Source organism: Aspergillus affinis (assembly GCF_023601865.1).
Source record: "Aspergillus affinis strain CMG 70 chromosome Unknown NODE_77_length_175834_cov_85_933294, whole genome shotgun sequence".
Taxonomy (NCBI): Eukaryota; Fungi; Ascomycota; class Eurotiomycetes; order Eurotiales; family Aspergillaceae; genus Aspergillus; species Aspergillus affinis.
The window spans coordinates 116,393-143,748 of NW_026515858.1; the positions used below are offsets into that span (position 1 = coordinate 116,393).

Genomic DNA, 27,356 nt, shown 5'->3' on the forward strand with positions numbered 1-27,356 from the left:
TGCTCGTAGACAGCGAGAGTCAATCCGGGACGGTCTTAGTAGATTGACCCAAGGAATCTCCAAGGGTTTGTTGCCGTGGATTTGCAAGAAGCCCGATGTTCAAGGGGTTTGGCGGAAAGCATCGGCCACGAAATGATGACGTTCTTAAGCAGTAGTGGTCGAGAGACCCTGTCTCATGCACGTCTAGAGCCGGGACACAAGGGTGCATTTCGATTCCCCTGTTCATTCGGTGCCTCGCTGCTAGGGGTTGCTTTTGTAACAAGCATTTTCGAGATTTTGAAGACCTTTGATGGCTTCATTTACCACTTCCTCTCCGGAAGTCCCAGCAGGACCCTGCATCTTCCCGTAGCGAAGATCGCTCATTTCGCCGACCGTGGAGTTGAGCCCGGAGAGAAGGTTGCTCGCATCTTTGTCCACGCCTTCAATGTCCTGCTCAATGCTTGAACAGGCCGCTTCCATTGCTGACAGGAGACTAGACATAGAATGATAATCCCGGGGGGCAGTGGTAGACGTTTGACCGAATAGTTGAATGTCTAAGTCCATTTCGCGCTGATCATCCGCGCTCAAGCCATCGACGCCGGCTTCCATCATTGCTTTGCGGAGATCAGCTTTTTGCGTCTCCCCTTGGTCAATCTCTTTGTCGATATTTTCATTGACTAAATCCATGTCTTGTTCGCGCAGTTGCTGCAACTCGCGATACAGTACTCTGACATGAGGGTGGGAGCGCAGTCGTTTCGGAAACAACTCAGTGAATTTTTGCAGCGACATGACAGTCGGCAATGAAGCCGGAGTCAAGAGAAAATTACTCAGAATCGATGCCTCGGAAGGAGCCATGGTGATGGATCTGGACAAGTGTGCCTGTGTTGGAGTAACAGTCCGAGAAAAAGGGCAATTGAGGGAAAATTCACTGATTGACAATCTGATCGAGTTCTCGCTGAGGAACCACGCGGAGAGACTTGGGGACACTAACGTAGATGGAAGATCGTAGACAATATGATGGGGGAATGGAGGAAGGAAGTTAAATATTATTGATGGAGCCGCCATTTAGCCTTTTTCGGCGGACGCGTCGCTTCCGCTTCCCTGCCTCACTTTCTTGGCTTCTTTTCCTCCGCACGCGCCGAGCGACTCCCTCCTATCTTCTTGCGCAACACAGATCGCTCTCCCTCCTCCTGGATCCTTCTGTTGTCCATTGGCTCAGCGGTTCTGAAAGAGATTGAGCACAATAGCATCCATACCCTTGCTGTCTTCGTCACAGGGTGCTTGAAGGTGGTGTGCTGGCCTCCCTATCTGAAAAGCCATACCTTTGATATACCGACTAACAGAAACCCTAGCAGTTCTCAAGTGTCTCTGTCACACTCTGTGTCTAACCCCTGGGTTGGCAGTAGTTCTTGCGTTGAGTGCTTTAAGGCAGTGGTTACCTGGAGAAATCCTAGCTGCCAGCGAGGCGGTGTTGCTTCTTCACCTCTACCGTTATCTGGGTGGCTCCGGATTGTCCATTCTACATTCTTCATCTCTCTTCCACTTGCTCCTCTTCCACTTTCAAAATGGCTCCAGCAGCCCAGATGTCTTATCAAAAAGACGAGAAGGTTCTTTGCTTTCACCATGAGATCTTGTATGAAGCCAAGATTCTCGATGTAAAGCACACCGTTCCCGACGACCGCAAAAGCCCTGTTGAGTACCTGGTCCACTACAAAGGCTGGAAGAACACGTAAGTGATCTTTCCCCTTTCGTTATACTTCATGTGCTCCCACCTATTTTCAAGTTTCTTGCCGCGAGCAAGAATGAAAGAAATGGACGCGCTTTTCATCGGGACGTTACACAGACGTGAATTTGACTAACACCGCACTTATCGACTAAATCCAGCTGGGATGACTGGGTCCCCCAAGATCGTCTACGTAAATTCACAGAGGAGAACCGGGAGTTGGCGACTACTCTCCGCCGAGATGCGGAGGCCGCTTACCGTCAGAAAACCGCCAAACCCTCCGTGAAGAGGCGAAGAGGCTCCGATCCCAGCCCCGTACGGGGAAGCGAGGAGCGCCAATTGTCCGTTCCTGGTCGCAACAATAAGAGAGCCAGAGAGAATGACATTGAAAAGGTATGTTTTGTTTTTTTTACTAATTTTCCCCCGTTCTTCGCTCAATATTGTGGCATTGTTACCCGGAAAATTACCATGGCGGTGGCTGGATTAAAACCATCATCGTAATGGCGAAAAAAAAAAAAAAGAACAAAACTAACGAACTCAGGAGGATAACTTCTATATTCGGCCATCAGTGCGAATCGTCATGCCTGACAACTTAAAATCGCTCCTCGTTGATGACTGGGAGAATATCACCAAGAATCAGCAAGTCGTGGCGTTACCCGCGAAATGTTCCGTCAATCAGATCTTTGAAGACTACGAGGCGGAAGAAAAGCCCAAGCGGACGACCGGAGCTGACACCGATGTGCTCGAAGAGGTGATCTCGGGAATCAAAGAATACTTTGACAAAGCTCTGGACAAGATCCTTCTTTACAAATTTGAGCGTGAACAGTACCGCACCCTCCGTAAAGAGTGGGAGAAAGGCTCGGGGAATCTGGCCGACAAGTCGCCCCTTGACATCTACGGTGCCGAACATTTGACTCGACTGTTTGGTAAGTGCACACTTCTCGCATCCGTGCTTTATTCCAGATGAAGGTGACTAACAAAAGGTAGCGACTATGCCCGAGCTCATTGCGCAGACAAATATGGACATGCAGTCCACCAACCGACTTCGTGAGGAGCTTTCGAAATTCACGCTCTGGCTAAGTAAGAATTCCAACAAGTATTTCGCAACGCGCTACATGACCATGAGCAATGAGTACGTCGACAAAGCTAGGGGTGTTCCGAACCCGAATCCCGGAACTGCCACCTCGCATTTAGTTTGAAAAACAATGTCTTTTTGATCATGAAAGATAATCCTGTGATCGATATTCCTATTGTCCAATTATCGTCTCCGTATATCTTTCTTTCTTCTCTCTTTTTCTTTTTCTCGACCTAGTGTCGGCTGCGACAAACGCAATGTTTTGGATACCATGGCGGGACAAGACTTCATGCGAACTACAGTTTTTAATGGGTTGGGGTAACCTGTAACATAAGTATAGAACTGGCGAATTATGGATGGATTTGCTTGATGCGGCTACCTGTTTCGGTTGTGTTGGTTATCGACTAGGAGGCGGGAACAGAGGTCGTGGAGATCCTAAGATACCTAATTACTCCTAAATAGGAAGCATTTTCTTATGCGTGCTTGTCTTTCCAAAGCCAGAATGAAGAAGGAAGAATGAACAAGAGAAAAATGCAACTATCGAAATTTTATTTTCCTGGACATCCACCCGGGACTCCAAACTAACTAATCCATCATCATCACCTTTTTCTATAAACAACCCGTATGCCAAGTCAGCACGAACAGAAAAGTAAACAACAGCATACAATCGAAAAAGAGAAAAAGAAACATGAAAGGGGAGGGGGAAAATATAATGGCCTTCAAAAGCATAAACATAGACACTTTCCCCCTCTTCCCCGCTTACACCACCAACTGTCTCGCATCATCCACCGCACATCGCGCCGCCCGCTTCAGTTCCGGCTTCCAGTCTGTCTCGCGGTATCTTGTCCAAGCGCTCAGTCCGTCAGGGGACTGGATGCTCAGCGTTTCATATCCCTGCTTGATGATACGGTGGACCTCACGCGGACTGAGATTCTTCTTCTGCGTGGCCGGAATCGGGGCGTCGGATTTCGCGTCGGCGCTCTGATCCGGGTTGAACAGGAGGGTGTAGAAGTGCGTGGAGACGGAGATCAGAGTGTCGATAGCAGCGACGTGGACGTCCTTGGTAGTAGTGGAGGGGTCAGCGGCCTTGGTTGAAGCGGGGGTAGTGGAAGACGAGGGCTTGGCGATGTAGACGTCGCGGAATTTAGAGATGATGGGGCCGGTCTCGACGAGCTTGTAGAAGAGGTCGTCGTAGGAGGATGGGTCCGGGAGGAAGGTGTCGCCGGTGGAAACGCAGAAGGCGATCAGGTCGACGAGGGTGGTGGCGAGTGTGTCGATGTGTGGGCTGCCGGAGAGGTCGGAGACGTAGGTGGTGAGGAAGCGCATGAGGGAGAGCAGCGTGCGCCAGAGCTCGGACCAGTGGTAGTTAAGGCGGATTTTGTTCATGGAGAGGTAGGTGAAGAGGCGGAGGAGGATCGCAATTGCTTGGCTGTGGGGGATAGGGTTAATTGCAATGTCTTGGGATGAAGGGAGGGGAGAAGGGGTGGGAGAGGGGGCAGGGAGGTAGGTAGGTACCTGTAGAGGTTGATGTCTAGACGTCGTCGGAGGTTGTGGGAGATGGTGTCGATCATCATATCGAAGATAGCGGTTGCAAGAACGCGGTCTCCGGTGACGATGGGAAGATAGGGCTGTCTCTGTCGACAGAGACGAATTTTCCGTTTGGTATCCTCAATGCAAAGTTGCTTGCATAGGGAAGAGTCCTCGGCAAGAATGCGAAGAGTGAAGAGGTTGAGTTCCGCATACTGGGCCACCCTGGGTGATCGGTAGGCGTGCTGCAGGAGATAGGAAGTCATGGACAGGAAGGTCGCGAAAGGGGATTCCTCGTTGTCTTTTTCAGGGGCAGAGGTGATGAGGTGATGGCCAAAGAGCTTGTTGGCGTTTGTGAAGTCGTAGGTAGCGAGAAGGATAGCTGCCTGCTGAGCGGGTCTGTTCAACAGTGTTAGCGGGGTGAGGTTTCACGGATTGGGGTTCCTCAAGGAGAAGGCTTACAGTGCCGTGAACATTTCCTTCGCCTCTTCCGCAGTGGGAGGACTAGAGCGGTCCCTTCTATTGGGCGCAAGCACGCCCAACCCGAAGTAGATCAGGGTGCTGATCAACGACCATCCTTCGGGGGCGTCATCTTGCACGGCAACGTAGCCGTTTCTCAGGGCGCCGCAAGACAAACTGACCCCGCTGACGATCTTGCGAATGCTTGATTCATTGACGAAGTCATCGAGTCGGAGCTGGTAGGGATTCTGAAACTCAAATTTGTTGTAGTTTGCCAATAGCCCCAACATGAGGAAAGGCTCGAACACTTGAATGGAGGTTTCGGAGTCTTGTATGAACTGTACGGCAGGTCAGCCTTCATCCAGGCGGCTGAGCAGCACAACGCACTGGCCCTGGGCGACAAACCTTCATAAGCGACGGGAAGAGGTCACGATGTGTGAAGTAAGAGACAAGACTAGTCTTGTATGCCCCACTGATCATGGCAATAGCAGTTTTGATGGCTTTCATTCGAAATTCAACTAGAGGAAGGTCAATATACATGCTCTGAAAATCATAAGATTCGTTCGGAGCCACTCACAGCTACTACCATTGCGGATGATGCCATCCAAGACGGTAACGAAGTTCGAGATGACATGGTCCACATCATCCAGTCCGGCAAGAACAGTGATGATATCGGAACTTGGATTGGTATACTTCTTCCTCAAGACGCAGGCTAGAAAGACCGCCAAGGTCTAAGTCACTACTTAGAGGTTGACGTATAATAACTCTTGCGATGAACATACCTCGAGCGCATAGGAATCCGCGGGCTTGTTGCCTGAAGCTGCCTCACGGATTGCGCGAGCAAAGAGTTGTTGGGTTTGGGTCTGGTGACGAGTTAGCAAACTGAAAGTTCACAATTAAAGACACTAGATAAAAAGAAATGTCATGAAATGAGCGAAAAGGGACGAGTAGCCCACCTGCAAGTTCAAGATCTCATCGGGACTGAGCTGGTCTAGGATAGACCGAAGCTGCGCGCGATCAGGCGGCAACAAGAAGAATTCCTTCCAGAACCCCTCGGAGGGGTCTGCATAATCGGTTGTCTACCGGGGACAGGTCAGTATCAGGAAACACACAAGCAGGTGGGCGCGCGCACTTGAAAGAGATTCTCGTATAGTTGCACGATCTTAGGTTTGAAATAATCGGGTCTACTTTGCTGGGTTAAGGGGGATTCCATGATGTTAGATAGGACGTTCGACGATCCGCACAGAACACGGGATCATCGCTAGCATGGCAGAGGGGAAGCGGGAGGCCAAAAGGGGACTGGATAACAATAGGGTGAGAAGCGGTGGTGATATTCCTCTCCCATCGCTTTGATCCACGTTGCCCGTCCGTCTTATTATTCTCGCCCTTTTTCGGCCTTTTTTTGGGGGTAATCCACACCAGCCACGTACGCCATCTGCAGTCCACCAGCCACACTTTCGACGGTTTGGCTACGGGGGTGTGGTCATATAGAAGTACCAAATTTAAAGCATACATATTTACAATTTACATCAGGATGTTCGATATGATTCCTAGAAACCTCTCCTCATTGAGAGTGTCTTCCTACGGTGGTGCCTCATACTCCCCGTGAGCGACCGACAGGGGCGATGACATAATAAGGGGTACCTGACATCACGTGACCTGGCCGTCAGCGCCGACCGAACCTCAAGACTCGCCCTCACCAAAACATAAGGAAGGCCGCCAGCAAGAACTAAAATCGTTCCTAGCCCCGCAAAAAAAGCCGATAATCGAATTCTGAAAACGGATCTAGATAGCTAATAGATATGTTCACTCTTTGTAACGTTTTTCTACATTCCTCTCTCTTTTTGGTGGGGGAAATCACGTTAAATGATTGTGATGCATACAAATTCTGTTATGATCTGACAGGACCACACCTAAAATGTTAGAAAAAATCTGTGGTTTTTTTGGAGTTTAGGTCACGTGTTGTGACGGTATTTGGTATTATTACCCTGCAATTACCGCTCCCGGCGCGACCGGGTCCCGAGTGCTTCCAGTTAGAGCTAGAGCTACGTCGAAGTCAATCGCACGAACCTCGACGATGATGTGACCTAAGAGGGCGGAATCCGTCAGCCCTGTCTCGCCTAGATTGATCATCTACGGAGTACGGTGTACGGAGTAACAAGGCTGATGGTGGAAGACGAGCGAAAGCCATGAGTCAGCCGGACTGGAATGCCTGAGGCCGAATCGGGAGGAGCAGGAACGGCAGGGCCAATGCGGTAACTCGAAAAGGTGGTCACAAAGCAATGGTCAGCACCCGACGGTTACCAGTTCCGGGTCACAACAATGGAAGACCATTCCCCGACCTGTCCAGACGATCCTTGCGTGCATGAACCTGACAGATTAAACACAGTCCACTATCTCGCTAAACCTAATAAAAAAAAAATAGTTAATATAAGGGATTAATAATAGTTTTCTCCCCGTCAGACGACCAAAGTGGCGCCACCGAACTTGTGTAGAAACGCCTGGCTCCTGATTGGCCGACGGACTGCCGGTCCCCCGTGCGTGCCTTAGGTTTAGCCGACGCCCGTCCGCCTTCAAAACAGAACTCAACGGACCTCGATCTTCAGACTCATCCTCTTCACACCCCACTCACTTGCTATCCACGGCGATACACCCACTCTTTCGCATGCAAACATAGCCCTTTCTGGCTTCTATAATCCTATAGAGCATCTTACATCTCATATTCACATTTTAAATCCATCATGTCGTTCTGCAGAGCCGTTCACCACCCGGTGACATCATCCGCCACAATGGCTGCTTCTCTGAGAAAACCTTCCACCACGCTATCGACGAGAAGTCTTCGTCTATTCTCGTCTTACGGAAATGTTTATCGATCATCATCGAGGCGGGACATGCAGACTCAGACTGCCTATCGTCCGCACTCCCTGCCTACCTCCTTCCCCATGCCCCGGAACGCTGGAGTTCCCGACACCTCGATTGGCGCCGATTTCCCATCGACTCCCTTCCAGCATGACCCGGAGAAGCAACACACCTCATCCAACATTAGCTACCGAGAGAGCGAGGCGCAAAAGTCGAAGCCCGTCGAGTCCAAACCCGCCACCGCCCCCAAGCCCGCGGAAAAGCCCCGGAGGAAGTTGCGTCCCAGGAAGGCCGCTATGAAGCTGACTCCCTTGGCCATCGAGCAGCTCCGTAAGCTTGTCTCTCAGCCGGATCCCAAATTCATTCGAGTTGGGGTCAAGAACAAGGGCTGCTCGGGTCTCGCCTACCATCTGGAATACGTGGAAAAGCCCGGAATGTTCGACGAGGTGGTGGAACAGGAAGGCGTGAAGGTCCTCATTGACAGCAAAGCCTTGTTCAGCATCATTGGCAGTGAAATGGACTGGCAAGAAGACAAGCTGAGCAAGCGATTCGTTTTCCGGAACCCCAACATAAGTAGGTCTCCCTCGTTTCTATTGAACTTCTCAACAATCACTAACGTATTTCACAGAGGAATCATGCGGATGCGGCGAATCTTTCATGGTCTAATCGATTACTTCCATTTCATTTCCCTGTCCGGTTGTTTTGCGGAGTCCTTTTTAAACGGTGCATCGGACGGCGTTCTTAGATTACGGATGGTTCTTGGGTTTCCGGATTCCTGTTTCACCACATTGTCGAATATACCTCATTGATTCCCCGGTCATTTATCCCGCTCGCTGCTTTTTTCTTTGTGTGATGGCTTCTCTCTTTCCCCCCCTTGGAATCCGATTTCCCCCCTACTGGATTGTCTGCAAGGGGATTTGTACAATAATAATGACATTGAAATGAAAGAGTCTATACATTTTGCCAAAAATTTTCATTCACTGTAGCTTGCCGCCTGTACTCAGTTTCAATGTGTTCACCTGCTCGTTTTTCTTTTTGTGGACGTTTTCCGACAAGTTTTCCGATATGACGTCGAACGGCGAATATATGGAAACCACAAACAGGCTAGCCAGTTAAATGTTGTGTGCCTCAGATCTAGTACCCATCTATCCGTATCTAAATTCAATATACTGTACTTGTAAAACAATTCTGTAACTCGCACGGTTCCCAAATGGTACATTTCCCGGGGTTGATTGGGCTCCCTCGTCGGCATCACGTGGGTCATCACCGGGAAACACTGCCTGTCGGAGTATCGGAGTATCGGAGCTGCTTATCGAAACACCGCCTTCAGCACTGGCATTCCAGGGTCGTCTATCTAACATACTGGACCACCCATATACAGCCTGGTCAGGCACGATTCAACCCCTCCAGGAGTTATGACAACGCCGTCCTTCCTAACCCCCGATCTAAACGATGGGGCAGAGGCAGACCAAGCGTCCAACCCCCTCTACCTAACAATCCGCTTCTCAGCCTCAATAGCCGATCTCCCCCTCGACGTTCTATACCCCGAGACCACCACCGCAGCTGGCCTGAAACAATTAGTTCGCACTCGTCTCCCTCCGAACCTCTCCTCCCACCGTCTTCGTCTTATCTACGCCGGCCGTGGCCTCGAAGATACCGTCGCTCTCGCTACGTCCCTGAAATTGCCCCCGTCGCCGGCTCGTTCGCCCAGGGTGCTCCCGAATCATGATGACTCCGATACTACTCCCCTCGACCCTAAAGGCAAGGGCAAGGCGCCCGTTCGTGACCCGCCCCGTCTCTATATCCACTGCTCAATCGGCGATATCGTCCTCTCGGCGACGGACCTAGTCGCCGAAGCAGCTGCGTCGTCGACGCTGCAGCAGCAGCAACAAGAATCGGAGAAAGATGGTTCATCTGCGCAGCGTTCGGGGCTGTATACCACACACCAGCAGCAGCAGAGACAGTGGCAACAACCCCACGGGTCCACTACGACACCCGCGCCTCGTGGCTTCGACCGGCTGCTCTCGGCGGGGTTTACGGCGGCGGAGGTCACGGCGCTGCGGTCGCAGTTCATGGCGATTCAATCCGTGTCGCGAACGCCAGATACGATGCCCAGCGGGGCAGAGCTGCGTGAGCTCGAGGACCGATGGATGGACGAGGGTTCGTCGTCCATGACGGCTGGGGCGGAAGGTGGGGGAGGAACGGCGCTGGCGGACGACGACGATGGTGGGTTCGGGGCGGGCTCTCGAGGCGCAATGGATGATATGCTGTGGGGGGCGGTGATGGGGTTCTTTTGGCCGGTGGGGTGTGCGATGTGGTTGCGACGAGAGGAGGGGGTTTGGAGCTGGCGGAAAGGGTTGGCGGTGTTTGTTGGGGTGGTGGTGAATGTTGCGTTCGGGGCAATGCGGATGATGAATTGAATGGATGGGTGTTTTGTTCTTTTGTCCCCTGTTTGGGATATGCTATTTATGATTGTGTTGTATGTACATACTATCGATGATACCCCCCTCTACTTATTGAACCGGCAGATATTTGATTCAAGTCCACTGGGTAGTTTCTTCAAGAAGCTACAGGCATCAGAGTAATATCATACAAATGTTCTGTGGCAGTAATAGTGTATCTGCGAATGCAGGCCAAAAGATGTCGTAAGATAGAAAAAGAAGATTAATAAAGCAACGCCTTCGCAACGCCCGTTAAAGCCCGACGCTCAATGAAACTTGCCGTATATAACAGCGACAATCAAGAGGACCAACAAAGTAATGATCGCAATCGTAATTATCCGATTCGTAGCCATCCTGTAAGAAAGAACAAGACACGTTAGTATTTACCACCTATCAAAGTCAAGATCGATGTATATCTCATCCAACAGGAGCTGTAGAAGGTGACAGTACCTACGGGCCATTCCCCTCAAAGTCTTAATACTGGTATCCACGTAACCCTCACTCTGCAGCAGTCCTGACCGCGTATGCATGATGGTCTCCCGCTGCTGGTTCAGATCAGCCAGCGTGTTGCGACCGATATCTTCGGTTTCGAGAGCAATTCGCTGACTGTCCCGCAGTCTAGAGGAGCTGCGCTCCAGGCGGTCCGTGCCGGAGAGAAGTTGCTGTCTCTGCTCCAGATGCTCATCCTGAGGGTCGTCTGTGTAGCGATCGCCGAAGAGCGCTTTGCGGTCGTCCGAGAGAGACTTAAGTTTGCGTTTGGATTCGTCAACATCCGAGGAGTAATTGCGGAATCGCACGTTGACTTTAGATCGGGCGGCGGAGGGGATGTTCTGCTTCTCCAGGCGCATTGAATTCAACTAGACTCAAGTATTAGCAATGAGAGGGAAGGATGATGGGGTTGTTCATGACCCTACCAGCTCCGTGGCCTCGTCAAGAGACTGCTCCGCGGCTCTGATCGCCGACTTCCGCTGTTCCCCGCTAGACTCGGCGATTTGATCCAGCTTCTGGTTCAGATCGGCCTGTATGAGCTTCAGCTCGGTCTCGTAGCTGCTGAACAGCTCCGAGCCGGCATCGGTATCCAACGGGTTCGACATTGTGGTAGTGAGGATTCAGGGAGAGATTCTAGGGGAGAGAGTCTGTGTGTCGTAGGCTAGGTTGATCTCCCACGATTGTAAGCGGCCGGAGGTGGTCTCTAGGCTGACGGGAACTGTGGCCACCTTATCTAGCGGTGGCTGGTGGCTAGTGGCACTATGTGGCTCGAGAAAGGAAGTATTAGCAGATTTTCGGGCGTATTCCGTCGGTTGTGCAGGTGGATGAAGTCTCGAGACCGAGTCTGCGTCGAATTAGCTCGGAAGGGGCGGATGATGGCACTGCTTATGACAGGGAGACGCATAAATGCACTATTGCGATGGATTGATTGACGGATTGCTCAATGGACTTCCCGCGGTGTCCACGTGATCTGCGGCCGAGGTTGACGCTTCCGTCTGGCATGTCTCCTTTCCTGCCTTACTTAATTAATCGTTGTCATTCTTTCATCCCATCGGGACTAATTTACTGCCACAATCCACACCCTTTCGTCATCTACCTCCGGGGTACCTCGAATTCTTCATGTGATCCGCATACAATGTCGTATTTCTCAGGTTGCAAGCGCTGAGATCGCCAGCCGCAGATGACTATTAACCTCATCCTGGATCGGTGGAGCACTGAATGGACCCCCGTAATCCAGTTCTCCATACGTTTTGGGCCAATGAACGCCTAGAATACCGTCATAATCGCCATGCATCTCTGGGGTCTTTCCTCCTTCAAGCTACTGCGCTGCTTACTACCTATCATCTGATATGATCACACTCGACATCCACACGCGGGTTGAACTTGCGAAACATCAGAGAGTCTGTGCGGATCAATAAAAGATCTCTTTGGCCGCTCTATTCGTGATTCATGTCTGTCTTCCGGTGTTGGATGACTTCCTGGCCCTTGTTCGAACACTCCATCTCTCCTCAGGGAGAAACTACATGAAATATATACTTAATTCGTGCACTGCGACCTACTTTACAAGCACGCTGTGGTTTTCAAAGTGGTCTAATTGATCCGTCTAGTTGATGTGGAACTGTTGGCTTCATGGACAACCCAAACACTGCAAGCCCTCGTCCTCATGCCGCTCCCAAGTACTGAACGCGTTGCGATCGTTGGAGGTGGCTGCACTGGAATCGCCTGTTTCTGGGCTCTGCAGAATTCTATCCATGATGTTCATTTATTTGAGGCGTCCTCGATCTTGGGCGGTCGCATCAAGGCTATTCCATATGAGCATGACAAAAACCGAGTCGATGTGAACACGGAGTCTCCCTTGTTTAATTTTGAGAACTCCCGTCAGTACTATTCCACTGAATCATGTTTCAAAACTAACAGCGATAGCTAACCTTGTTTCCATGCTTGGCCATCTTGGAGTTGCTACATCTCCAGTGCCGTTCTATTTCAACTCATCGGACGGTAGCAACACTTTTGAATGGTTCGGCAGCCTTCTTAAGAGCCTCATGTATAAACCTTGGATACTGTGCAATATTGAAACATATCGCCTCCTGGCCGACTTCATCTGGCTAAAGTATTGGGCTTTGGATGCATTGGCTTCTAAGTCTTGGGTGTGGGCTCTCGGTACTTCCGACTCTCAAGCCTCGCTCAGTACACACGATTACCTCGCAAATGAGGGGTACTCGGGCACTTTCTATGATGGCTACCTCTCGCCATTATTCTCGACACTGTGGAAAACAAATGCAGGCAGGTTTCTTCCGCAATTGCCATTTGACGCTCTCATTCATTGTCTGAATGATTATCAAATCCTTTCCCCGCATCATACTGCATCTCAGTGGCAGCGCATAAACATGGGTGTACACCATTTCGTCAAATCTATGACCAGAGAATTTTCCCCTGCAAAGGTCCATCTCAAAGCCAGGGTTCGCGAAGTATCCGCCATTGGCAAAAAGGGATACATTCTCCTCGCGTCTGACGCTCAGCCGATGTATTTCGATCATGTTGTTTTTGCTGTGGATAGCCAAGAAGCATTGCGATTGCTTCATCCAAAGCTTAGTTCTGGAGAGAGGGATATTATTCAAAGTTTCAAGGCAGCTCAAAACGTTGCTGTTCTACACTCGGACGTGATGGTGCGTACTCCACCGGTTCCTGGTTGATCGTGATCATAAAATCCTCGGGCACCTTTGTTGTCTGAACCACTGCTCATCGCTTCAATAGCTTTCACCCGGTGTATCTCGATCGTGGCCAGCACACGATTATATTATACCACAGAGTGGTCACAACCAGCATCATTGCTGCTCTATTTTAGAACCGGCGACCGGAAAATCGTCCCTCACACACAATGTAAATACTCTTCAAGACATTTCGACCTGCGTTTTTGGTCGTATCTTCATCACTTTGAACCCGTTCACCCCGCCACACCCTCACCTCGTTCAGGGGGTATGGGAATTCACGGATCCTGAACCCAATCCTGAGTACCTCTACGCTCAAACCCGGTTGCACTCCATTCAGAACAAGCGTGGGCTCAGCTACGGTTTCCGCTGGACAGGTCGCGGCTTTTTAGAGGATTCGGTTACCGCTGGCCTGGAGATTGCGGTAGATCATTTGGGTGCAAAGGTACCCTTTGAAATTGACCATCGACATGCTCTAGATTTGTCGCCCTTCTCCTTAGGTTTGGGCATAACAGAGCATGTCGTTCGGTTGATTTTGGTCTTTGGCCGTGTCTATTTCCAACTACTTGAGCTCGGTTTGATTCTGCTGAGTACCTCCTGGTTGGCTTTCCCAAACGTCCGGACCCTGATCATGCGTTGGAACAAGGATAGAGCATTCAGCCAGTCCTAAGGCCGGATTTACCCTGGTGTATGTACTCCAATAGAAGAACAATACAGTTTACGATGTATCAACAAAGCAAAGAAGCCAACGTAACAATTGAAACTGGTTGACATTAACGTAAAACAGCTATGAAATTCGCCTTTCCGATACATAAAAACACCACAAACACTCATCACACGTGGTATATCAAGTCATTTGTTTGTGCTGAAGTTTTCTTTTCTTTTTCCCCTCCTTTTTCTTAAGTATGGTATGGGTCTCGTTCAACTTCCATATCCAATTATTTCGAGAAAAACAAATCTTTCTCCTATCGCACCATTACAGCAATCGATCGACCGAGCAAAAGTTCTACCCCTTAGAGGAACTTGTCACTGTCCTGGTTCACGATCGTCGCACTTCTCTTCGCATCCAGGAACAGATCCTCGCATTCCGCGACGTCGGCCTCCTCGATGCCTCCCGGGCGTCCGTTGACGCGCGCAAGGATGTTGGCAGGAGTCAGCAGCTGCAGGGCATACCGCAGACTGACCTTGCTGCCGTGTTCGGAGACCTTGTCGAGGGCTGGGTCGGTGATGTTGATGCCTTCTGTCTTGGCGCGCAGACGGATGATCGTCTTGATTTCGTCGGGCGTGTAAGGGTGCGTGGGGATGATGAGGAGACGGGCGAGAAGGTCGGAGGGGACGCCGTGCGCGGCGGTGACGTCTTCGGAGCCGCGGATGACCGTGTGGCCGCGGTTGGAGGCAAGGATGACAATGGGGGAGATGGTGGATTCGAGGGCTCGGTTCAGGTAGGTGAAGCATTCGAGGTCGAGCATGTGGACCTGAAAGATAGCAGCAGGTTAGTGGGATATGAAAAATGCGGAGAGGGAGAGGGAGAAAGTTCGTCTAAGCGACGGATGCTCTGGTTCATACCTCATCGATGAAGAGCACACCGGGGACAAGCTCGGCAACGCCCTGGTCAATGTAGCGGTTGACCACCTTGTTGATCTCCTGGCGCAGCTTTTCCGTGATTTCGGTCTTCTTGGGCTTCATCAGCTGGCCCATCATGCTCATGACGTCCTGTCCACCCTGTGGCCGGGCGTTGGCCATGTCCAGATCATGTAGCGTCACATCTTGCACGATTTCCTTCTTCTTGTGGACTTCTCCCTTCGGGACAGGGACGTATTCTTCGGCTTCGAGATCGAACTCAGTGGCATAGGCGTCCGATCGGCCCACGCGCTTGCAAGCTCCGGTGTTCGCTTCAATGTAGATGACATCTCCGACAGTGACTCGTTCCTTCTGGATGGCTTCGTAGATACTGGGGTCCAGACGCAGCTTCTTGGTACCCTTCGCGGACTTCAATCCGATGATCAAATGGGAGATTGTCCGACCGTAGCCTCCCAATGGGTTTTCGGTTTCTTCGGGCGTGAGTTCCGTCACCTCACCTTCGTACACTTCTTTCGTTTCACGGACTCGGAGACCTAGAGACATATTAGTTCACCCATTACGTACGATCCCAAGCGTGATTGGCATTGTCGCATACCGATTGCCCGTCGGAAGTTCTCCATCAGCGCCTCGGTCTTCTTCACCTCGGCGGAATAAATCTCACTGCCCACGATCGGACAGAACGGGACCTTGGTACCCAGTTCTTGCGACACGGCGAGGGCGAGGGCCGTCTTTCCAGTTCCAGGGCCACCGGCCAGGAGAACGGCACGTCCGGCCATCTTCTTCGCTTTAATCAGGTCCACCACGACACCACATGCCTATTACACGAGAAAAAGTCATGTTAGCTGCCATAGAACTAACTCTTTTGGTGCTGCGGAGGAAGAAGAGAAAGTTGCGCACCTCACGGGCAGCGGCCTGACCGATAAATCCATCCCCAGACGTTTCGGCATTGCCATCGGAGCGCAATCCGAGACCCTTGATATGCGTGTGCGCGGCCGTTCTGTTCTCGCGCGAGTTGCCCTTGACTTCGCTAATCTGAACCATGATGGAAGGATTGCGACCTCACTCGGAAGTCACGGGGTAGTAGGGTGATGAGCGATAAGAGGACCGAGATTCGATGTTTTGCAAAGAAAAGGGGATATGAAAGAGAGACGAAAGAGACAGACGACGTAGAAAGAGGAAAGCAAGACGATGATTGCTTCTGGCCGAAATCCCGGCAAAGCTCAAGGGATCGATCAAATGAAGCGATCCGTTGCGAAAGGCGGTCAGGCCAACCCCCAAATTCTTTCGCCAACACCAAAAGTTGATCTGCCCGAACTTCCAGCACGATCTCCCTCTACCCTCTCCCTCTCCCCACCACCGCCTTGGGGATTTGCTGTTCGATTTTTTCTTTTTCTCTCCGACATTCTCTCTCCTGTCATGGTCGATTGCCCCGTATCGACCTCTTGATTCAGCACAATGGCAGGATTGCAGTCTCGCTCGGCCATGTCTCTGCCGTTTTCCCTCTCGTCGGCATTTCGCAACCTCTCGTTGACGGGCTCGAAAAGATCCTTTTCCTCGACTCCCGCCGCGCAGAAGATCCCCAAGCTACCGGACTACATCCCTCCTTATCCCTATGGCCCGAATTACATGTACCGGCAGTCGAATACCGGTCTCTACGGCGGCGTGACGATTCAATTCGGAAACAAGATCTCGCAGGGTCGGAATAAGGGGAAAACCCGCCGAGACTGGAAGCCGAACGTTCGGCGGAAGAAGATCTACAGCGAGGCCCTGGACGAGCATCTGTTTATCAAGGTCACGCGCAAGGCCTTGCGGACGATCCAAAAGTCCGGCGGACTCGACAAGTACCTGCTGGACGACCGGCCCGCGCGGATAAAGGAGCTGGGACTCTTCGGATGGCGGTTGAGATGGCAGGTGATGCAGACGCCGAAGATCCAGGAGCAATTCCGACAAGAGCGAAAGAAGCTGGGTCTCCCCGAGCCCCCAACGTTCGAAGAGTGGGTGGCGCAGAAGGAGGCGGAGATCAAGGCCAAGGCGGAGGACGAGACCAATATCAAGGAAGCCACGAAGCCGACCTACAACAAGAAGCAGTACTAGGTTCGAGAGTATCATGGATAGGGGAGGAGGGTGAACAGTGGATTTGTTTCAATTTGCGGTGACCAATGGATGGGCGTCTGTATCATTATATTTGTTATGGTCGACAATGTCTCGCGCATGCCACTTCGGACGTTGTCGGTATTTGCTGAGAGATGGTGAGGAGACTACGCAAACACTATTCGGTTGCTACATTGATTTGACCAGACTTGCATGATTAGCTTTTCAGTGTATTTATATTTCTTTTCTTGTTCAATGCTACTTACTACATTTGGGATACTACATCTACCCTACACTCGGCATTCTGTTACGGGTTGTTCTGAAACCATGTACAACATGACATGTCCCACTACATGACTTCTAGAGACCCTGGACTTGTCACAGCAAGTCTCTTGCCCATGCTTTAAATTACACCAAATAATGTTCCGTCACGTTCTCATCATCCTTTGAGACATACAACCAGGAACGTTGCCATCGGGCCATCGATGATCCGCAGTGAATTTCCGGATCCGGCAGAGCATCTAGTGCCGTTCCTGATGAACTTCAGATGCGCGGCGATAATTACTACCACTCTCTATCATGCTCTGATCCTAGGACCATTTCTTCATCAATTTTCAATAGTTCAGCACCTGGTCGCTGGGGGCGCGCAGTTCCGCCATGCAGTTTGCCCTACCTCCTCGGAAGAATGCCCATATTCTTCCCTACGCCCGCTCTCCCCGGATTTCGTTCCAGCGCAGGAAACAACTCAAAGCGGCCGCAATCCTAGGCTTTGGTCTTCTCCTCGTCTTCTTCCTTCTGTCCCAGTTCTTCTCCTCAAGTACCGGAACGACTGCCGTTCCGATTGGAACCCCGAGCGTTGTCATCGTCACCCTACTAGACCGCGCCGCCTTCAGCAACGAGTACATCCAGAAGATCGTTAAGAACAGAGAAGACTACGCCAAGCGACATGGTACACTCCCCCAGGAATACAAACTGCTCTATGGATACTAATAGTCCCTCGCGCACAGGCTACGTGAACTTCTTCACCAACCTCTCCGACTACGAGTCCTCGCTCGACAATGCGCCGCGAAGCTGGGGCATCGTCCCCGCCGTCCGCCACGCGATGGCCACTCATCCGCACTCGAACTACTTCTTCCACCTAGATGCTCACGCGCTATTTATGAACCCGACCAAGTCGCTCGAATCCAGCCTCCTTGATAACCGCCGGATCGAGTCCCTCATGCGCAAAGACGTCCCCGTCGTGCCGCCCGACAGCATCATCAAGACCTACTCGCACCTCCGGCCCCAGGACATTGACTTGATAGTCAGCACGGATAACGAGGATCTCAGCGCTGGGAGTTTCGTCGTTAAGCAGGGGGATTTTGCGCGCTTCTTCTTGGACTTCTGGTTCGATCCGTTATATCGCGGTTATAACTTTGCGAAGGCGGAGATACATGCTTTGGTAGGAGAACCTTTTGAAAGAAGAGGGAATCTTTTATCGCGACTAGGGTGCACGTTCTCAGGATGCTAATGCTATTTCTTTCTGTACAGGACCACATCGTCCAATGGCACCCTACTGTCTTGGCCCGGTTGGCCTTGATCCCCCAGCGCGTCATCAACGCCTATAGTAAGGATTCCTCCGGCGCAGCCGTGGATGGAACATATAAGGAAGGGGATCTAGTTCTTCGGTGTTTCGGGTGCGATACGGATCCGAAACGGAATTGTGAGAAAGAGATGGAACCGTATTACCATCTGTGGGCGAAGAACTTGAAATCCGACTGAGCTATGGGTCTCCTAGCTCTTGGCTCTTACCGACGTTATGACTTGTAAGACATTGTGTATTTTTTCCCCCTCGCGACGTCGGACGGAGGCTTTTCATGTTTTGGAGTTCACTGGGAAATGAACAGGTTGAGACGAACTCCTTTCCTTTTTGTTATCTTGGACTTTTGGTGTTTTGGGAGCAGCTAGGGGTTACGAAACGAGTTTTATATAGAGCATTCTTAGTCTGTGTAATAGTGTTCAATAATGAGTGCGTTAAATATTACTATTATCGCTAAGATGTTATATAGCAAAACACTCGTGATTTTGAACGCGTTGCGCGTTGCTGATTCGTACTCGATATCATCAGACTCATGGAAGAGCCTGGTCAAGGCATTGTCAGTTTCAAAGCTACCGTCATGAAGCTCAACGCCTATTGACGGTTCTCTGCAGCTATGAGCAAAGCGCCAGGGTGAATCCGTAGCCCCGTTCGCAAGCCCATGCATGGTCAATTTAGTTATAGATGTGCAACCTCCCATTCCTGGCCGGCCTCCCATCTGTGTATGACATTCTCTCGGCCATTTAAATCAGGCCGGGAAGCATGACAAACTTCTTGTTCTTATACTTGTCACCGAACTCCTTGCGGTAGCGACGTTCCTTCTTCTTGGCCCAGCTGACCATCTGCGCGCCGCCAACCAGGATGAAGAACAGCACACTCCAACTCAATCCGCTGACCAGGTAAACACCCACCCAAGCCATCACTTCGAACAGGTAGTTAGGGCAAGTCACGAGACCGAATCCCATGCCGACGGGAATACCGCGCTCGGTGCTACCGGGACGGCGGAGATCACGCAGAATCAGGTGCGCGTTGAAGTTGGCCAGTTCACCGAAGACGAAAAGCGCAAGCCCCGGGTAGAAGAGAGCCGGGTTGGGGTGGCTCGTCATGGAGGCGGCGTCGGGACGGAAGACCCAGTAGGCGATGTTAAAGCCGGCCAAGATCCAGTAGTGAGCGCTGTTCTTGACGATGTTGCGCGCCGGCATGGTGGCATTGCTGAAGCGGTGGACGTAGACGGTTTCGAATTCGCGCTTCAGGAAATGGACCGTCAGGAGCTCGCAGACGAAGAGCTGCAGGCTGGATCGTTCGGGCAGCTGATCGAAGTTGTAGTAGATGAAGGGTCGCAGAGGGTAAAGGAAGAGGATCGGGATGAGCAGAGGTCCGAGGTATTCGATGATGAACACGGTGCGCCAGCTGATCTGGGGGCCTGTGCAATTGCGATAGATGCACTGGTTAGTTGTTTTTTTGTTCTGGCTCTAGTCTTTGCTGGGTGCCCGTACCAAGATCCTTGACATGAATGACACTCTTGTCCTTCAATCCCAAGTCATTGACGATCGTGTTGCGCGAGTTGGGCACAACACTGCGGTCGCTTCCCTTGGTGATCCTCAGGCGATGGATAGAGAAGCCTGAGGTTTGCGCGAGCGAGTCGTAGATCCCGGCTGTCGAGACATTGGAGGCGATTTCGAGCTCACTGGGAAGGCCCTTGATTGGCTTTCCTGCTCGCCAGATGGGTCAGCAAGTGCGAATTCGGGGGTTAAGGGAAAGAAATCATACCTCGTGGCTGAACCACCAACGTAATGGTTGCCGACGACATTGTAATCGAGGCCTGAAATAGATTCTCTTATTATTTCTTTGCAGGGGTTCTGAGGCAAGAAACAGTAATATTTTCAGCCACAGATAAACTAACCCAAGAACCAAAAGAGCGTCAAGAGGGGAAGACGGGCTAATGGAAGACCTCAAAACACGAGGCGATTCTTGAGGGTCGACGCGGAGGAATTGGGATGGGGGCCTCGGTCCATATGGATCACGTGATCTCAACGTTTCCACGGAGGATATTCTGGAGTGTATGACAGACTTCTTCTACAGAGTAACTACCTAGAGGCTCGTGGTTTGGAATATGAGACGATGTGCAGGGATAGAGGATTTGCAATTTGACACCTCGAGTGATCATGCTTAAAGTCCTTTGTGCTTTAAGTGTGCTGACACTTGAGCTTAGCGCATGCAGTCAGCTGCGCATGAGTATCTAGCTTCGAATCCGTGAGAATACGAGTCTCGTCGGATTACTCCGAGTCTACGTATATCATCAGACGAGTTCTGATTCGATCGGTGAATTTGGTTTGATTTTGGGGCTTGGTCGTTCGGAATCTTGTTCTAGACTCTTGGTCATGAAAGTGTTACCTAGGTACTGCTTACCCAGGACATATCTGAAATAATGTATTTCTCTGCAAACGGTGTAGCACGAGTAAGGCTGGTTAGAAACATTGATTCTAGGGAATTGATAGCCATTCAGGAGCCCTACCATAGTAACAAGGACCGCTAATTCACCCCCGCGCAATTTTACATGTGCCGTGGCCATCCTCGGTCCTATCTTGAGATCGACACAGCAACTAGCAAGACATGGAAGGAGTGAAGGAACATTAACGTATTTAGGGTTCCTACCTACTGACTCAGTACTCACCTACCTTGCTACTACCTTAGTTCGCCGTAGGCCAATCGCCTGATTATTCCAATTCTCCGTCTAATATTATTTATTGAATCATTTCTAGTGGATAATAATTAGCTTCATGAATTAACTATATTTAATTATTATATTAATTTATTTTTGCCATATCTTTGACCCTATATGGAAGTATGTACTGTACTGTACTTCCATGGGCCTTACGGTACCGGTAAATACGGGCCCGATATCCACCGCATCATCGACTTCTCTCCTCTTCGTCTCCATCTCAATCTCATTCTTCCTAAATTTGAGTCTGTGGCTGCGAGAAAGTCTCAATTGACCCCTTGCCATAAGCTAGTTAAAATAATGATGACAATTGTGCAGAATCGCCACTGCAAGACTTTTCAATCAATCGGGCTCATCCTTGTCTTGATTCAGCTGACCTGTAGCACCTCCGAAGGCACGTATAGGACTTAAGGGGGTTTCAGAGAATACAAATCTCTATATCCCAGCCAGCCATTATGAGATATTTTTGGAATTCGAGGTACTGGCAGCAGTATAATTATTAAAAGCTCTATGAATTCAAGTAAGATTATCGGTATGATCATCTGTCTACATTGAAAGAGGCCTTATTTACATGCGAAATACAGTAGTCAGAATAGCGGAATCCTTCCCTTCGAATGCAGGATCTCGCCGGCAGGAAGATTGAAATCGCCAGTATTCATGCGAATACCGATCAGCTGCCATCCATTGATGCAATAGAAAACACAATAACCGTGGTTTCTTCCTTCCGATTACTGAATTGCGGGGAACGGGCTAACATTCCATCAAATTCCTGAGTCTAGCCGATCAGCTCCGGCCGGTTTGCTGGCTAGGGATGCTTGGAAATGCTGTCAACCCTCCGGGCCCATGCACGAATCAAATTGTTCTTCTTGCAAAAACACCTGTCAGTGGGGCCCCCTCGTCAGGATGCATACGAGCAGAAAGGTGGAATATTAATGCTCAAAGCACGCCTGAAAACGGCATGAGTGGCTGGGCAGTCCAGGGGTGGCATGAACAGCATTTCGCCCCTCAAGGTCAGGTCTGTCTCCGAGAATTTTGCTTCTCTTGTAAATTGGATGAGAAAATTTTTATCTGTTCAGCCGCAGTAGGCTTACCACAAATCCCGCAAGTCCTACTTCGTATAAAACCTTGCTTGGCTGTTATTTTTCGTTATTATATTGTCCATTCCCAACCCCCTTGCCTCCTACAGACAACTCTCCGTTCGTGTATTGGCACTGACTGGGAGCCATACTAATTGACTTTCCCCCACTGCTGTTCATATGCTTCTGACGTACGCCCGTTTTTAGGTTTCCGGTGATTGTTATAGTATAGGATAGGCTTTGAGAGAGTATCCTGTCTTGATTGCATTCATTACAGCTCGCCTGTTGCCCTGATTGTCCTGCCGGATTCCTGGGAATCCCGTTGCCATTCCTCCTTGATTCCGCTATTGGAGTATCGACAACGAACAATACTTCTATCGCCATACATATATCCTGACTTGTATATTTCCGCGCCTCGACCCACAATGACCGAGTTAAATGGCAACTCAACCATAAACGGGTTTGGCCAGTCTATCCAGCAGATCGAGAAGGTCATCTCCGCATCCTTGCGGCCATTGCCTACTGAAACAGGGGATGGCACATATGTGACTCCGGCAGCCAAAACACGCCTTGTCGAGGACATCAGCCGTCTCGACCTCGGCGATTTCAAGACCATTGCGAATGTTGCGAAGAGTGCTGCCACGGGTGAGCCGCTTGACGATAAGCGTTATATCACGGAAAAATTGATACAGGTCAGCTCGACTTTCTTTAGTAAATGGAGGATTCATCTTTTCCATACTAAACCAAAACCCTAGCTTGTCTCTGGACTGCCCTCAACATCTCGTACAGGGAGCGAATTGACGAACAACTTTCTGAACCAGTTGTGGAATGATTTGGAACACCCACCAGCCTCGTATGTTGAACCCTGACTCACGAATCGTGGTGAAGGTATTGGATTTGACCAAATTGTATAGCTATCTGGGCCGTAACCATGCGTACCGCGAGGCCGATGGTTCAGGCAATGTATGCCCCTTCTCCTGATACTCTTGACCTAATCCAAAGTAACTCACTAATCCATGCGGAAGAACATCTTATGGCCCAAGATTGGAGCCGCCGGCTCCCATTACGCAAGATCTGTACGGCCTGAGACAATGCAGTCTCCAGCGCTCCCCGATCCCGAATCTCTTTTTGATTCCCTCCTGGCGCGAAAGGACTTCAAAGAGCACCCGAACAAGATCTCTAGTATCTTGTTCTATATAGCGTCTATCATAATTCATGGTAGGTTCTAAAGGAGATTCTACCATATTAAGTCTGCCGCTGATGAGAATGAAGACCTGTTTCAAACAGATCGCAATGATGGGACAACATCTGTCACGTCGTCGTATCTGGATCTCGCACCACTGTATGGCAACAATTCAGATGAGCAACATCTTGTCAGAACATTCAAGGATGGAAAGTTGAAACCAGATTGCTTCTCCTCGCGGCGTGCACTGGGCTTCCCCCCAGGTGTTTGTGTGATTCTGATCATGTTCAACCGTTTCCACAACCACGTGGTTGAAGAATTGGCCTCGATTAATGAGAACGGTCGATTCACAAAACCGGACGAATTGGATGTCAAGGAGTACGCAAAGTACGACAACGACCTGTTCCAGACTGGACGACTTGTTACCTGTGGATTATACGTCAACATCATCCTCAAAGACTACGTTCGAACGATCTTGAATATCAATCGCATTGACAGCACCTGGAGCTTGGATCCTCGCGCAGAAATCAAAGACGGACTGCTTGGACAGGCAGCTGCTCGAGCTACAGGTAACCAGATATCTGCCGAGTTCAATCTTGTCTATCGCTGGCATTCTTGTATATCCAGGCGCGATGAGAAATGGACACAAGACTTGTATAGCAAGATATTCCCCGGAAGGGACCCCAAAAATATCCCTCTGCAAGAATTCGTCCGAGGTCTTGGTAAATGGGACGCGGAAATGTCGGACCAACCGAATGAGCGCGAGTTTGCTGGACTGCAACGCAATGCGGATGGAAGTTTTGATGATGATGCTTTGGTCGAGATTTTCAGGCAAAGCGTAGAGGACTGCGCAGGCGCATTCGGAGCCTCCAATGTTCCAACCGTCTTTAGAAGTGTGGAGGCGCTTGGAATCATGCAAGCCCGTTCCTGGAATTTGGCCACATTGAACGAGCTTCGGAAATATTTCAACCTGGCTGCCCACAAGACATTCGAAGATATCAACCCTGATCCCTACATAGCTGACCAATTGAGGCGGCTGTATGACCACCCCGATCTCGTTGAAATATACCCTGGTGTCATCGTTGAGGATACGAAGAAACCGATGGTACCCGGCAGCGGCCTTTGTACCAATTTCACAACATCAAGGGTTATTCTCTCCGATGCGGTGGCATTAGTGCGCGGCGATCGCTTTTACACGGTTGATTACACACCAAGACACCTGACCAACTGGGCTTTCAAAGAAATCCAGCCACAAGACTCTGTTGATCAAGGCCATGTCTTCTATAAATTGGTGCTGCGGGCATTTCCAAATCACTTCAGAGGGGACTCTATCTATGCGCACTTTCCTATGGTCATTCCATCCGAGAACAAGCAGATCTTGACAAGGCTCGGGGTTGCTGAACAATACAGTTGGGACAGCCCCCAATTTGTTCCTCTTCCTCGATTCATCAATTCCCATTCTGCATGCATGTCGATCCTATCGAACCAAGAGACGTTCAAGGTGACATGGGGCGAGAAGATTGAGTTCCTGATGCGGCGCGGCAGTCATCCGTATGGCAAAAGCTTCATGCTGTCTGGGGATGATGCACCAAATGTGTCGTCGCGTAAGATGATGGGAGCAGCTTTATACCGAACGAGGTGGGAGGAGGAGGTGAAAGACTTTTATGAGCAGATTACCTTGGAGCTCTTGCACAAAAGCTCCTACAAGGTCGCCGGGGTCAACCAGGTCGATGTCGTACGCGATGTTGCAAACATTGCTCAGGTGCATTTCTGTGCGACCGTTTTCTCGTTACCCTTGAAAACTGATGCCAACCCCCGGGGAGTTTTCACGGAAACCGAGCTGTACAAAATCATGGCAGTTGTTTTCACTTCTATCTTCAATGACGCCGATGTTGCGAAGTCTTTCGAACTGAACCAGACAGCTCGAGCAGTTACCCAACAGCTTGGACAGCTGACTATGGCCAACGTGGAGTTTGTGGCTAAGTCAGGTTTTATCGCTAATTTGGTCCATAGTCTTCATCGTCATGATACTTTGACTGACTACGGTGTCCATATGATCCAACGTCTGCTTGATAGTGGTCTTCCCGCGGACGAGATCGTATGGACTCACTTATTGCCAACTGCTGGTGGCATGGTGGCAAACCAAGGACAGCTCATCTCTCAGTGTCTTGACTATTATCTCTCTGAAGAAGGCTCGATTCACCTGCCCGAGATAAATCGACTCGCCAAAGAGGATACGCCGAAGGCCGATAGTATTTTGCTCCGCTAGTAAGAAGAATCATACCTCCAACCCCTAAGTTGCTTTGGAATTGACTGACTAACCCTCTTTCTTTTCTTCACAAAAGTTTCATGGAAGGTGCTCGCCTGGGGTCATCTGTTGGTGTCTTTCGAAAGGCTGCAAAGTCCGCCACCGTCGAGGACAACGGGGAAAAGGTGAGCTTGAAGCCAGGACAGAACGTACTCTGCAATTTGGTAAGTAAACCCATTCTACGGACCCACGTCTGGGTCGTTGCGTGCAATGTTACTGACAATCGGTATTCTACACAGGTATCTGCGTCAAAGGATCCTGCTGCTTTCCCGGAACCGGAGAAAGTCAGACTTGATCGTGATATGAACCTCTATGCTCACTTTAGCTTCGGAGCGCACCAATGCCTTGGAATCGGACTCTGCAAGCTGGCACTTACGACGATGCTTAAGGTGATCGGGCGCCTCGATAATCTTCGTCGGGCGCCCGGGCCTCAAGGGCGACTCCAAAAGCTTCCAGGACCTGGTGGGATTTCCAAATACCTGACAGCGGACCAGAGTGGATTTTCGCCCTTTCCAACCACCATGAAAATTCAGTGGGACGGAGATCTTCTCGAGCCGGGGATGAAGCAGTAGCATTAGGAGGATGAAACGATCGCATGTATGTAATATGGTGAGAAATTGTGCTTTAGAGGTGTATTTTTCTTTTCCTCTCTCTTTTTTCCTTCTGTTATGATTTTATGGACAGTATTCGCCCTGTGGATTTCCTGGAAAGACTGTACATTGTACTACGTGTAATATGAGGCATATGTTGAAGGTGGATCGGATTCGGCTGCGGTGAATGAAATATCTTGTCTTTAGTGACGGATTCCCACCCTCTGATGTCATTCTTCTGTCAAGGTCTCAGGTCTCGACTCTCCAACACCAGAAAGTAATCAACCAGCCACATGCCGGCCAGGAACGCATCCCCTGTAACTTCACCATGTACATTTGTACCTTCATCTTGGGTAGAAATTGAACCCAGAGCATTCGCACGTAATTACCTTAGAAATTAGTTGGTCACTGCACTGCCTATACATACTACGGTTCATTACTGTGAGATTGGGCATCGGCCTTTACGGGGAGTACCTCGGCGGGGAAAACGAGACTTCTCTCTACTTTGTAGGCCAGAGTCCGATTGCGAACCGGAATTTCTCATCTACCAGCCGGAAGTTCGCAGACCAGGCCCAAAGGCAGGGCTGACTTAGAAGTTCGGCAGGGGAGAAGACCCGCTCCGGCAGCAGCTCCCAGAGTCTTAGTGAGCCACAACCGCGACCCAAAAACGACCAGAGGCCGCCCAGAGCTCCATTTCATCGGGATAATTTCACGAACCTTCCAACTGAGCATTTCCTCTTCCTCTTCCCGCTCAACCATCCTCCTCCTCCTCCTCCTCTTCCATCCACCCTTTTCACGCTCCTCACCATCTACGCCTGGTTTAATCCGATTCCCCTTGCCTTCTTTTTGATCCAGCTTGGCTGTTGAAGCTTCAGGGTTGACGACCTGCACCCGTTTTCCCTGTCTCTTTGGCCTCCAGCGGTAACTGTTAGGTGAAGCCGCAACTTTCGATCCGCCCTCCGTCTGACC

General features: G+C 50.4%; 12 protein-coding genes across 12 annotated transcripts; 7 read left to right on the plus strand and 5 right to left on the minus strand.

Annotated features, from left to right (window-relative positions):
- Nucleotides 1-240: 240 nt before the first annotated feature.
- KD926_010143 (Cnl2/NKP2 family protein) lies at nucleotides 241-834 on the minus strand (the record flags this gene model as incomplete). The annotated part of the gene is made up of 1 exon (XM_053102658.1): nucleotides 241-834. One exon carries the CDS (start codon nucleotides 832-834, stop codon nucleotides 241-243), a length of 594 nt encoding a protein of 197 aa, XP_052953910.1.
- A 710-nt stretch (nucleotides 835-1,544) lies between these two features.
- KD926_010144 (MRG family protein) lies at nucleotides 1,545-2,901 on the plus strand (the record flags this gene model as incomplete). Its single annotated transcript, XM_053102659.1, has 4 exons — nucleotides 1,545-1,708; nucleotides 1,864-2,095; nucleotides 2,244-2,628; nucleotides 2,690-2,901. The coding sequence occupies 4 exons, from the start codon at nucleotides 1,545-1,547 to the stop codon at nucleotides 2,899-2,901; spliced, it is 993 nt and encodes a 330-aa protein (XP_052953911.1).
- A 635-nt stretch (nucleotides 2,902-3,536) lies between these two features.
- KD926_010145 (ARMH3 family protein) lies at nucleotides 3,537-5,976 on the minus strand (the record flags this gene model as incomplete). The annotated part of the gene is made up of 8 exons (XM_053102660.1): nucleotides 3,537-4,206; nucleotides 4,293-4,703; nucleotides 4,767-5,101; nucleotides 5,169-5,281; nucleotides 5,341-5,494; nucleotides 5,546-5,626; nucleotides 5,720-5,842; nucleotides 5,896-5,976. The coding sequence occupies 8 exons, from the start codon at nucleotides 5,974-5,976 to the stop codon at nucleotides 3,537-3,539; spliced, it is 1,968 nt and encodes a 655-aa protein (XP_052953912.1).
- A 1,576-nt stretch (nucleotides 5,977-7,552) lies between these two features.
- Nucleotides 7,553-8,288, plus strand: isa1 (Fe-binding Fe/S cluster assembly protein ISA1; the record flags this gene model as incomplete). The annotated part of the gene is made up of 2 exons (XM_053102661.1): nucleotides 7,553-8,195; nucleotides 8,251-8,288. 2 exons carry the CDS (start codon nucleotides 7,553-7,555, stop codon nucleotides 8,286-8,288), a joined length of 681 nt encoding a protein of 226 aa, XP_052953913.1.
- Nucleotides 8,289-9,037: 749 nt separating this feature from the next.
- KD926_010147 (DSC3 family protein) lies at nucleotides 9,038-10,042 on the plus strand (the record flags this gene model as incomplete). Its single annotated transcript, XM_053102662.1, has 1 exon — nucleotides 9,038-10,042. The coding sequence occupies one exon, from the start codon at nucleotides 9,038-9,040 to the stop codon at nucleotides 10,040-10,042; it is 1,005 nt and encodes a 334-aa protein (XP_052953914.1).
- A 404-nt stretch (nucleotides 10,043-10,446) lies between these two features.
- On the minus strand, nucleotides 10,447-11,157 carry KD926_010148 (v-SNARE protein VTI1; the record flags this gene model as incomplete). Its single annotated transcript, XM_053102663.1, has 2 exons — nucleotides 10,447-10,920; nucleotides 10,978-11,157. 2 exons carry the CDS (start codon nucleotides 11,155-11,157, stop codon nucleotides 10,447-10,449), a joined length of 654 nt encoding a protein of 217 aa, XP_052953915.1.
- A 1,058-nt stretch (nucleotides 11,158-12,215) lies between these two features.
- KD926_010149 (uncharacterized protein) lies at nucleotides 12,216-13,930 on the plus strand (the record flags this gene model as incomplete). Its single annotated transcript, XM_053102664.1, has 3 exons — nucleotides 12,216-12,429; nucleotides 12,476-13,218; nucleotides 13,307-13,930. The coding sequence occupies 3 exons, from the start codon at nucleotides 12,216-12,218 to the stop codon at nucleotides 13,928-13,930; spliced, it is 1,581 nt and encodes a 526-aa protein (XP_052953916.1).
- A 343-nt stretch (nucleotides 13,931-14,273) lies between these two features.
- rvb1 (RuvB family ATP-dependent DNA helicase pontin) lies at nucleotides 14,274-15,882 on the minus strand (the record flags this gene model as incomplete). The annotated part of the gene is made up of 4 exons (XM_053102665.1): nucleotides 14,274-14,735; nucleotides 14,827-15,374; nucleotides 15,437-15,656; nucleotides 15,700-15,882. 4 exons carry the CDS (start codon nucleotides 15,880-15,882, stop codon nucleotides 14,274-14,276), a joined length of 1,413 nt encoding a protein of 470 aa, XP_052953917.1.
- A 414-nt stretch (nucleotides 15,883-16,296) lies between these two features.
- KD926_010151 (mitochondrial 54S ribosomal protein bL28m) lies at nucleotides 16,297-16,935 on the plus strand (the record flags this gene model as incomplete). The annotated part of the gene is made up of 1 exon (XM_053102666.1): nucleotides 16,297-16,935. One exon carries the CDS (start codon nucleotides 16,297-16,299, stop codon nucleotides 16,933-16,935), a length of 639 nt encoding a protein of 212 aa, XP_052953918.1.
- A 654-nt stretch (nucleotides 16,936-17,589) lies between these two features.
- KD926_010152 (putative alpha-1,6-mannosyltransferase subunit) lies at nucleotides 17,590-18,693 on the plus strand (the record flags this gene model as incomplete). The annotated part of the gene is made up of 3 exons (XM_053102668.1): nucleotides 17,590-17,881; nucleotides 17,940-18,373; nucleotides 18,463-18,693. 3 exons carry the CDS (start codon nucleotides 17,590-17,592, stop codon nucleotides 18,691-18,693), a joined length of 957 nt encoding a protein of 318 aa, XP_052953919.1.
- A 558-nt stretch (nucleotides 18,694-19,251) lies between these two features.
- Nucleotides 19,252-20,318, minus strand: KD926_010153 (trans-2-enoyl-CoA reductase (NADPH) TSC13; the record flags this gene model as incomplete). Its single annotated transcript, XM_053102669.1, has 3 exons — nucleotides 19,252-19,931; nucleotides 20,005-20,220; nucleotides 20,279-20,318. 3 exons carry the CDS (start codon nucleotides 20,316-20,318, stop codon nucleotides 19,252-19,254), a joined length of 936 nt encoding a protein of 311 aa, XP_052953920.1.
- A 2,413-nt stretch (nucleotides 20,319-22,731) lies between these two features.
- Nucleotides 22,732-26,369, plus strand: KD926_010154 (peroxidase/cytochrome P450 family protein; the record flags this gene model as incomplete). Its single annotated transcript, XM_053102670.1, has 7 exons — nucleotides 22,732-22,998; nucleotides 23,062-23,159; nucleotides 23,221-23,269; nucleotides 23,332-23,524; nucleotides 23,579-25,757; nucleotides 25,835-25,961; nucleotides 26,037-26,369. 7 exons carry the CDS (start codon nucleotides 22,732-22,734, stop codon nucleotides 26,367-26,369), a joined length of 3,246 nt encoding a protein of 1,081 aa, XP_052953921.1.
- Nucleotides 26,370-27,356: the final 987 nt, after the last annotated feature.